At 41.9% G+C, this 10,793-nt stretch overlaps 1 protein-coding gene across 2 annotated transcripts in view; it reads right to left on the bottom strand.

Moving 5' to 3' along the window:
- LOC139232432 (TNF receptor-associated factor 1-like) overlaps positions 1-10,793 on the bottom strand; it is a 61,904-nt gene that overhangs the window by 10,473 nt on the left and 40,638 nt on the right. The window contains exons 8-10 of one of the 2 annotated variants that reach the window (XM_070862598.1): positions 8,720-9,130; positions 6,971-7,148; positions 1,167-1,315 (exon numbers count right to left, since the gene is read on the bottom strand). In XM_070862598.1, the coding sequence (XP_070718699.1) occupies positions 1,167-1,315; positions 6,971-7,148; positions 8,720-9,130 (738 nt within the window). The remainder of the gene's footprint in view (positions 1-1,166; positions 1,316-6,970; positions 7,149-8,719; positions 9,131-10,793) is intronic. The other variant, XM_070862599.1, reaches the window with a different exon arrangement.

The raw sequence follows: 10,793 nt of genomic DNA, 5'->3' as shown, positions 1-10,793 counted from the left end.
TGCCCTTCTCACTGTTGGTTTACTACCTGGTACTGTTCCTTCACTTTTGGGGCGGATCCTCTAACATCTGGTGTGGGCGGTAACTCCTGAGTAACTCGGAGTGCACAGCAGAGCGTCCACTTGCAAAGTGAAACAACGAGGTTCGGTAGTAGCCAGGGACGGCAGTGAAGAGTGCATCAGTGAGAGAGAGTGTCTGTGAGGAGCATGGCTCTGATTGGAGGGGAGGATTTGGGAGCGGGAGGGGTCTAAAGCCAAACATGGGATAAAATGCTGAAAATCTGAAACTGTCAGAAATAAGCAGTAGGAGTTAGCTGTGTGTTCAATCTTCCAAGAAATAGCTTTCTCCCCTGTGAAGTTTACCTTGGGATCTTTTTCTACATTAATAACACTACAGTATTTAAATGCAAGTTGTTGGTTCTCAGTTCCTGTTAATGACTGTTTTAGTAGCTTTTGAGGAAGGGATGATCAGGTTGGTCTGTCAACCATGAATAATCTTAACCATTATTTATGTTTCCTATAAATCCCTTTTAAATTAAAAATCCATTGCGAAGTTAAAAAAAATGTTCTAAAATGAACCAGAATTTACTTTTTTTTGTACAAATCTATATTTCTTGCCGACATCTCTGAATGGCAGGAGGCTGCAAGACCTCAGAATCAGCACCCAATGTCAACATGACACTGCTGCGCACCAACGCTACATCTGGATTGTGAATACAACTTTACAGGAGAAAGTGTCCCAATGGTTAAGTGCTGTCCCCATGTCCCAGCTAAAGGGGTGGAAAGAACCCCTTTGCTCCCAGGGCCCTTTCCAGTAATAAACTTTCAAAGCTTGCATGGCATATGCAAAGGGTCTCACGCCTGTTTCAGGCATGGGCACTGGACACGTATTTTTCCGACTTTACCATTATGGCTGACAGCACGTAATGCGCGCACATACACTGCCCACCATATTGGATGCTTAAGTGCCTGCTTTGCTCCTGAAAAATGGCCGCGGAACCATCGAATTTTTATTTTCACATAATGCCATTCAAAGTAATATTTAAAACAAATAGGGAGTGAAATTCCTCCTGCTAATTTTAGCAACAAGGCAAGTAAGTTCAAGAATAAGGAGGAATTTCACCCTGTAGTAAGCAGGAAGAAGCTTGTGTGGTTCCATGTTTCCTTACGTTTTCTTTAAAAGGCCAGGAAGTCAAAGCATCGTACTGCCCTTTGAGCAAAATATAATAAAGTGAAATATGTGTTCCCTGGGCCTCTTCATGGCCATCCAGATATATTCGAAGGCATATCTTATACCCATATTTGCAAAAGTAAAATTCTGTGAATGTAATGGAGAACAAAAAATCAATTCAGATTTTTCATCATATTATCACCATACTTTCATACAGAGCACAGATCACGTCGTTGGATGGAACCATTTACAATATCTACCACACCTGTAGCAAATGGGAATGACCTCACTCTCCAAATTCATAAATGCTGCTTTAAATAGATTTTCAAGACAAAAGAGAAAACAGTGAGCAAGAAGGCATAATTATCTGAAGGTATAAAGTAATGGTATTATACATCTTGTTAAATGTTCATAGCAGTAGATGTAAAACACATTTTCACAGAAACCAGACATGGAGCTGCTGCATAAAATAGCCCCTTGAGGGGAAAATCTTAAATATCTCATATTTCAAGCTTTTCATACAATCCAATCATACAATTATATTCAGACGTTCATTCAGAAGTTAATAATGCCTAATTTGAAAAAAACAAAACTATGAGCTGTATTTTTTTTTAAAGTGAAAGATAATTAACTCAGTGTTTCCAACTGATAGTATTAGAAAATTTTCTCTGCACACAAAAAACTGATAATATTAGGAGAAGATTTCCTCTGCGCACAATCAGTCAATATAGTAATATCCTTGCAACTAGTACACGCTTTTTGTCACACTTCCCGTTGTCATACTATTGACATCACAATCTGCGATCTGCTTTCCCACAGATCAGTGGAAGTGATGAGGCCCAGCCTCAAGTGAGGTGTGAGTGGCGCGATGGGAGCAGTATGTTATGCCCTGCATGGCATAATGCCCGACTGTTATAAAACAGCATATCCTCCCAGTCACCATAAGCAGTGCCATGGGAGATCTGCTGGTGTGTAAATTAAAAAAATTGCAATGCCATCTATAAAGACCAGGTATTCAATTTCAGTATATTTATTGTTCCGAGAAAATGTATTGTGTGTGGTGAGGCATGGTAATGAAGTTTCTGATCAATACATCTATAATGCAGATGAGTTTGTTCCTTATGGAGACTCAAGAGGCACATCACTTGGTCATCAAGGTGCTAACCTGTGATGAATACAGTTTCATTCTAAAAGGTTTGCTAAATGTTGTGAACAGTGGGCCACACAAGGTTGCTGAGAGGAAACAGCAACATTCCCATGTGTTTGGATATCGTTTATCATTCACAACCAATTATTCCATTCCAAATTCTGATGGGCAGCACTCAAACATATCCTCAATGTAACAAAAAATAATCCATTTTCATTCCACCAGTTACATCTCTTTTACATTATGCACATGAACGAGGCACCCAAGTGCTATCAACACAATTATAAATTGAGACCACAGTATTGCACACACTACATGATGAAGCAGAGTATTGGCAACATAGATTTTCAATAATTCTTTTTGAACTGGAGTCATTCAAAAATGTCCAGATGAATCATTTTAACAGCAACCTTGACTAAATATCAATCACATCCTCTCTTTTTCTTTTACAGGAAGGAAACAACCAAACATTTCCACTGTTCAGGGAGATATTGTCCTTGACAGTTTTCCAAAATGTTGATGTTTTGTCCAGCTGAACATAAAACAAAAGTGTCTCCAGGCAGATGCAAACAAATTAAGATTTAGCCCAAAATTTTGAATATATGGGGTGCTGGGGATAAACCACAGTTTTAGGTGTGGTGGAACAGCAGGAGGCTGGATGCACTTCCTTTAGGATGCTGCAATCTGCATTACTAGTGTGGAGGAGGGAAATTGAGACTGATGCAATCAGCCATTAAGTGCAACCTACTTTTAACTGGTTTATTACTGAAGTGCAAACCAATCTGTCACAATTAGATTAGCCGAGTAGAATTAAACCAGTTGAGTTGGAAAAAGTAAATCGTTGATGTAGCAGCTCTGGAAACTCGGGGTGAAATTGCCACTTTTTATAGCCCCCTTAACGCTAATGGGGTGCAGGACACTTTTCGTCCAGGAAAGGGGCCTCCTGGGCCACCACGCAACCGGTAATGACATCATCGCCGTGAGGTGCGACCACTAAGCGCCCCGAGCCAACCCCTTATTGCCTTGCGGGGGAAATTGCCCCATGGGCCGCAAGGCTGGCGCGAGCGGATGTCAAAGCCAACTTCACGGGTTGTGAAGATAGCGGACATCCGCTCTTGGGGCACTCCTCGCAGGGGTGGGCACCAGTGTCCCAGGCTGCCATCTTTTTATGTCTGCCGACTCTTGGGTCGGCTCAACGATGGCGGCCCTAGCGTGATCCGGGCCGACATCATACAGCCCGACACTCCGTCTTGGGTGCCGGGCTGCAGGCCCAGTCGCATGCTGCCCTGATGGCCTAGTGGAGGCGATTAGAGGCCATGCAGAGTGCGCAGCGGCCCACCCTTTTAATCGAAGGGGAGGGGCGTTGAAGCGCATCAACGCTACACGGATATACTTGCTTTGGAGGCAATTCAGTGAAGGTTCACTAGGTTGATTCCGGAGATGAGGGGGTGACTTATGAGGAAAGGTTGAGTAGGTTGGGCCTCTACTCATTGGAGTTCAGAAGATTGAGAGGTGATCTTATCGAAACATATAAGATTATGAGGGGACTTGACAAGGTGGATGCGGAGAGGATGTTTCCACCGATAGGGGAGACTAGAACTAGGGGGCATAATCTTAGAATAAGGGGCCGCCCATTTAAAACTGTGACGAGGAGGAATTTCTTCTCTCAGAGGGTTGTAAATCTGTGGAATTTGCTGCTTCAGAGAGCTGTGGATAAATTTAAGTCTTAACCGATAAGGGGATAAAGGGTTATAGGGAACGGGCGGGGAAGTGGACCTGAGTCCATGATCGGATCAGCCATGATTGTATTGAATGGCGGAGCAGGCTCGAGGGGCCGTATGGCCTACTCCTGTTCCTATTTCTTATGTTTTTATGTTCTTATCTGTGTGGTGCTTCCTTCAGCGCCCCAGTTACCAACCCCAAAGGAAGAGGAGTGCGCAAGACTGTGCTCCGATTCCTTTCAGGGCAGTAAGGGCAATTCCGCGCTAGGTGCGGAATATCCCGGCCCCAGAAGGTTACCGGCCCCAATCGGGGCGCAGGGCAATTTTGCCCCCTCAATTTCTTCACTGGAGTGAGTGGTGCAGCACATTTGGGCACCAAATTACAGTGGTCATGTTGTGGTAGGACTGAGGGAGAGTTATCTTTGGGTTACTGTAGGACTGCTCCTACTGATTGGGTTCAGAGCAAAATTGCTAGGGAGCTGGGAAAAGGGTGTTCACCATCACCTTGGCCATATATATGCAGTCTGCGAAAACCAAGGTGAGACAATGAATAATATAGGATTTATACCTTTTTAGAAAACATACATGGGGTATAATCATGTCAGTAACTTAAAATATCCCATCCCATTTTTTTTTTGAATGAGACTTTAAACCTGTTGGCTACAATACCCAGTTCCAGTAGTTTTTCAATGGTCTCAGTTCAGTTAAAGAACAGACCAGAAACAGGTTACATTTTGATGGAACCATGCTCTGTAAGCAGAACAATAAAAAGTCTGCATCTCTAAATTGATGGTTTAGATTGTGAAAAACATATCAATTGTGCAGATTTTAAACAGGCTATTTAAGCAATACCAAGCATACAAGAATGGACGAACATTATAGAAATACAATGGTGTGAACTATCTTTGGGAACTTGTATGGTACTGCTTAATTATAGAAACTGTTTTATCATGCAATAATGCTTGTTCTCCCAGCTACCAGAATTGCTTCAATTCAATCATTTATTGTTAACATTGTTCGCAATAATCTAATGAGGACCGAAACATTTTAAACTGGGTCTTTGGAATCTGTGGGATCCATGGGAATATCTCAGATGGTCTACGAGGTCATCAAATGTACTATCCATCAGATGTTAGGTTTCCCGCATTTGTCTTTCTAGCATTTATTTCTGTTGCTATATATATTTAATATATGGCAAAGTTTTGCATTTGGTGCACATTTCCTGTTCACTTTAATCTTACTTTCGATCATGATTTTTGAGTCACGCTTGTTATGTCAGTATTCGCAATAGCAAAAACCTATATACATGCCAACATTTTATAATGACAAATATTATGTCAACATTTGCGATCACACTGCAGTTGTGGGCTCTGGCCACTTGGTGATGCTATGACAAGTCTACCTGCCATTTTTCCCTTTGATTTTTGGGTGTTTTTATGAACACTTCAGGTTTGTTTTACATCTAATTATGACACATCTTTCTGTGACTCAAAACGTCAGGACACTACTAACTCACAACCAACCCTCAGCACCATTCTCCTTAGTGCTGCTGTTAGGAATTTGGAGGGGACACCAAGATAGGAGAAGAAATGGCACTGGAGCAGATCTCAGGTCTGACAGCTGCACTGTGAAACCTTAGCACATTCACCAAAGTCCTAGCAAACCCCAGAGCTCCATTGTGGATCAGACAATCTGCAAACCCCAGCCTCCTCCAATGCTAACCAAAGTCCAGCTCTTTCTCAGAGCTATTAGATGCATGAAATGTATAACAGATGGAAATGAACAGAAGACTAACGAGAGCATTCAGCCTGCCACATTCCTCCAGGCTCCTAAACAGCAGGCAAGTATCTCCAACCTGCTATATCTTTCCTACAGTCTTCCTATCATTCATTTCCAAAAGGTAAGCAATCAAAATTTGGTTCATATGTAAAGAAAGACAATAATATTCAAGTCCACCGATTTACCATTTTCACAGAAAAATCAAAACAAGGAATTTGATCTCCAAAACACTAGCAAAAATCTACATAAGGAAAGACAATTTTACTCAGTCAATAAGTAGACCTGATACTAATACGTTGGGTATAACATGATAATACTCCTAGATAGCATATGCTCTGATACACAAGTAAAAATCTACATAAGGAAAGACAATTTCACTCAGTCAACAAGTAGACCTGATAGTAATACATTATGCATTACAAGATACAATATCCCTATATAGCATATACTCTGATTCTTAGTGAGAAATGCCGCAGGACATCTGCTAATAATATATATACAAAAAAAAGTCATTTCATGCAGTGTTATCCTTTTGGATAGTTAACATTTTCTTTTGGCAATTAGGACATGGTGTCCTTGAGAGAATATTGATATTTGCAGAGCATCCCCACTCAAAAAACCTTAAAAAAATCATTGATTTAAGAAAGAAAATCTTATTATTGGTTCTGGGACAGATCTTTGTTTGAAGCTAACAGAACAAAGTATCCTGCATTCGGGAGAGGACTGTCACTCCCGATTACTGTCCAGTGAGTCCTGCTGGAAATACACATAGAAGAACCATAGAAATTTATAGCACAGAAGGAGACCATTGGGTCCGTTGTGTCCATGCTGGCACTTTGCTACAACAATCCAAAACAAATCTAACTGCCCTGCTCTCTCTCTCTCCATAGTCCTGTATCTTCCTCTCCTTCAAATATGTGTGTGTAAACATTGGATGAGGATAGGCACAAACTCAGCTATGATACTACTCCATGATCAACTGGCCTATGCAGGTTGACTTATGAATGATGGCTATTTCAGTAAGGTACCAGAGGATGTCCAGTGCTTGTGGAAGAGTAAAGTCGCTGAAAAAGAATGCAGAAAAGTAAAAGAAAAACTATTAGTACAAACTAGGAATTGTCACATATGCTACAGATAGTGATATTATAGTCATACCACTGGAATCCAAGTAAGGCTTTGTTCCATCAATGGCTTCTTGCAACCTTTTTTTAATTTGTTGAATTTTCCAGATAAATATGCCAGTTTGTGTCATTGTTTCCAGTGCCATCATTTGCGCTGCAGTATCTTGTATAACCTGTTCTGCTCGATGTAGTCTATACTCGATGTTTGTTAGCTGTTGGGAGCCATAATATCAAAAGAAAATCACCGTTAAAGAAAATGTTTAGCGAATCAGACCAGTTTATTATTTTGTGTTATTGTAATATGGAACAGGTGAGTACATTAAATAAAAGTTACTAAAATATTACTAACAATTAAAGACTGTCAAATTGTGATTTGTTCCCATTTTCTCAGCAGTACTGGTTAGAACTGTAGAAGGAGACCATTTGGCCCATTGTGCCGGTGTTGCCTCTTTGCGAAAGCAATCCAAAATTAATCCGACTGCCCCGTTCTTCCCATATTGCCCTGTAAAGTTATCCTACTGCCCTGCTCTTTCCGTATTGCCCTGTAAACTTATCCTACTGCCCTGCTCTTTCCATATCGCCTTGTCTTTTATAAAGCCATGGTGATTTGCTCTTCAGGATGCTGTAAATCAGGACAATTTTAGGGGGCTGTTAAATCTTTAGCCAGTGTGCCCCCTGAAGCTTTGGAGCCAGTGTGAGGCTAGAAAAATGGCAGGAAGAAATAAAAACGAGGCCAGATCTAGAGTATTACTTTAAATTAAATGATGAGTAGGACATAGGGATATAGCCTCAAATTAAAACAAAGGCAAATTCAGGACTGCTGTCTGGAACATCTTCTTGAGCAACATATGGAATCAACATCCAGGAAGAGTAGTGGTGAAAACCCTGCAATCTTTAAAAGCAACAATTAGCTGAAATAGGGAAAATTTAAGATGGGCTGAATCACGTTCCTCATCTGTAATTACCTTGCGATATTGTAAAATATGATTGTATCAGCACCCAGACTTACTAGCAATTATGCAATTGCCAGCTTTAACTGCATTGATATCATTGGATTACTACCAGTGCATCTGGGACATAATATGAACAACAGTTACCAGGGAAATCCCACACAGACTTGCTAAAAAAAAAATGAGATGTAAAATTCTTGGTCTTTTCCCAGTATCGCTACTTACTCTAATAGAACTTCCAGCAGCAGGAGGGAGAACAACTTTCCAAAGAATGGAAGATGGATTTTACTATCACAGCAAGATAAATTACTAGCTAGTGTTAAAACCTCTCCCCCACCTTTAATTCACATCCAAGCTTTCCATCAGAGAGCAATTTATTCTTGGCTGGACCATTTGGAGAAGCAAAGGCAAACTGACCAGGAAGGGGCTCAAGCTTCCAAAGCATGTCCCTTTGTCAATTACAGTGCCCTTTGTCCTCTCGCCCAAGGTTAATATGGATCCAGCTGCGTGGGGGCAAGAAGAGACAAAAAGAGAGGGGAAACAATTATGCTAAAATTATTTATTTGCTGCATCGTGGAATATTCTAAAATTGAATTGATGGAAGTGTGAAGGACTTAAAGCACCTGCACTGCCATATTTTGATTTGAAAATAGTAAATTAATATCAAAGGAAAATAAATGGCCACACTATAATAAAATGGTGCAGAGCAAATACCCAAAGAAATGTGTAACCAAAGTCAATGGTTGTTCATTTCAGCAGTCGCATATGGCTTCTCCTAAAAAATAAAATCCCACTGAAATGAAGGAATTAAATGGATTAACATTTTAACTAACCTTATCTTCTACATCAGTACACTGTTGGTTATTGAGCTCAATCTGCCTATTCAAAGTCGTTACAATCCTTGAGCATTTGTTAATCTCCCTTGGCACTGCAGTCAGCCTGTTGTCAAAGGCAGTCAGTTTAGTCTCAACGGTTGCGACACACTGTTTTACTGCTTCCATGATCTTGCAGAATTCTTGCAATTCTCTGCAGACTTCAATTACTTGGTGATCGTTCTGAAAGGCTGTGCCCCTCAACTGCACCTTGCCAGTTTCTGCCTCTAATTGCATTAAAGTTCTTGACAAATCTGGTGGCAGGTTGGCAGGAATTGCTTTCTGATTCAACTTCATGACTTCATCCATCAAAAGATTAAGATGCTGTCGAACAGATCCAGCCTCGTGTTCCTGAATCTTTGATCTCCCTCCCTGGAACACAAAGTTTTATGTTGTAACACAGGCTTATGGCAATTGTCAAGGAGGGCTCTTGCGCCTTTGTAGCATTTGGGGAAGGCTGCTCAGGCTTAGCCGGAAGTGGAAGGTCATGGGATTTGGCAATAATAGAGTGAGTGGTGTTGGAGTATGGTAGTACTGGAATGGGAGTCCTACATTGGTAGCATGGCAGAGGGGCTCCTGAGTTTGAGTTGATCAGAGAGAAGGCTCTGGGGTCTGGCAGAATTGGTGTGGTAAATTGTAATGTTGGGCAACACTTGGATCCTGCCGTGTGTGAAAGAAGAGGGCAGGGGAAGGATTGGGGGTCTGTGAGTACAGCTACTGAGGAGCATTCTGGGGAGTGGCCGCAGTAAAAGAGGCGGCCTGGGATCTGGGGGGGGTGGTGGAGGGGGGTTCTCTGAGGCTAGTAGCATGTGGAGTCAGGCTCCAAGGCCGGTTGGGAGGTGGGTGCAGGGCAGAGAATTAATGCTTTCCCCCCCCCCCCCCGCCCACCCCTCCATAGTTTCATGTAAACACCCAGTGTCCAGTCACAATCCAGCACTGCCAAACTCCCTATTCCACCCACTGGTATGTCTCCAGCTGTCCTCAGTTTTCCCTCCAATGTCCCACTCCTACCATTGATACTGCACATAGAGCAGGTAGTGGTTTAATAATGGGAAATGTGGAAATGGCTGAGACCTTAAACAATTATTTTGCTTCCGTCTTCACAGTGGAAGACACAAAAACCATGCCAAAAATTGCTGCTCATAGGAATGTGGGAAGGGAGGACCTTGAGATGATCACTATCACTAGGGAGGTAGTGCTGGACAGACTAATGGGACTGAAGGTAGACAAGTCCCCTGGTCCTGATGAAATGCATCCCAGGGTATTAAAAGAGATGGCGGAAGTTATAGCAGATGCATTTGTTATAATCTACCAAAATTCTCTGGACTCTGGGGAGGTACCAGCGGATTGGAGAGCAGCTAATGTAACGCCTCTGTTTAAAAAAGGGGGCAGGCAAAAGGCAGGTAACTATAGGCCGGTTAGTTTAACATCTGTAGTGGGGAAAATGCTTGAAACTATCATTAAGGAAGAAATAGCGGGACATCTGGATAGGAATAGTGCAATCAAGCAGACGCAGCATGGATTCATGAAAGGGAAATCATGTTTAACTAACTTACTGGAATTCTTTGAGGATATAATGAGCATGGTGGATAGAGATGTACCGATGGATGTGGTGTATTTAGATTTCCAAAAGGCATTCGATAAGGTGCCACACAAAAGGTTACTGCAGAAGATAAAGGTACACGGAGTCAGAGGAAATGTATTAGCATAGATAGAGAATTGGCTGGCGAACAGAAAGCAGAGAGTCGGGATAAATGGGTCCTTTTCCAGTTGGAAATCAGTGGTTAGTGGTGTGCCACAGGGATCGGTGCTGGGACCACAACTGTTTACAATATACATAGATGACCTAGAGGAGGGGACAGAGTGTAGTGCAACAAAATTTGCAGATGACACTAAGATTAGTGGGAAAGCGGGTTGTGTAGAGGACTCAGAGAGGCTGCAAGGAGATTTGGATAGGTTAAGCGAATGGCAGATGGAATACAATGTCGGAAAGTGTGAGGTCATCCACCTTGGGAAAAAAAACAGTAAAAGGGAA

The sequence above is a fragment of the Pristiophorus japonicus genome, chromosome 20 (genome assembly GCF_044704955.1).
Source record: "Pristiophorus japonicus isolate sPriJap1 chromosome 20, sPriJap1.hap1, whole genome shotgun sequence".
NCBI classification, from domain to species: domain Eukaryota; kingdom Metazoa; phylum Chordata; class Chondrichthyes; family Pristiophoridae; genus Pristiophorus; species Pristiophorus japonicus.
Note: the sequence above shows the minus strand (reverse complement) of the source record. Positions and strands in the feature narration are given on the sequence as shown.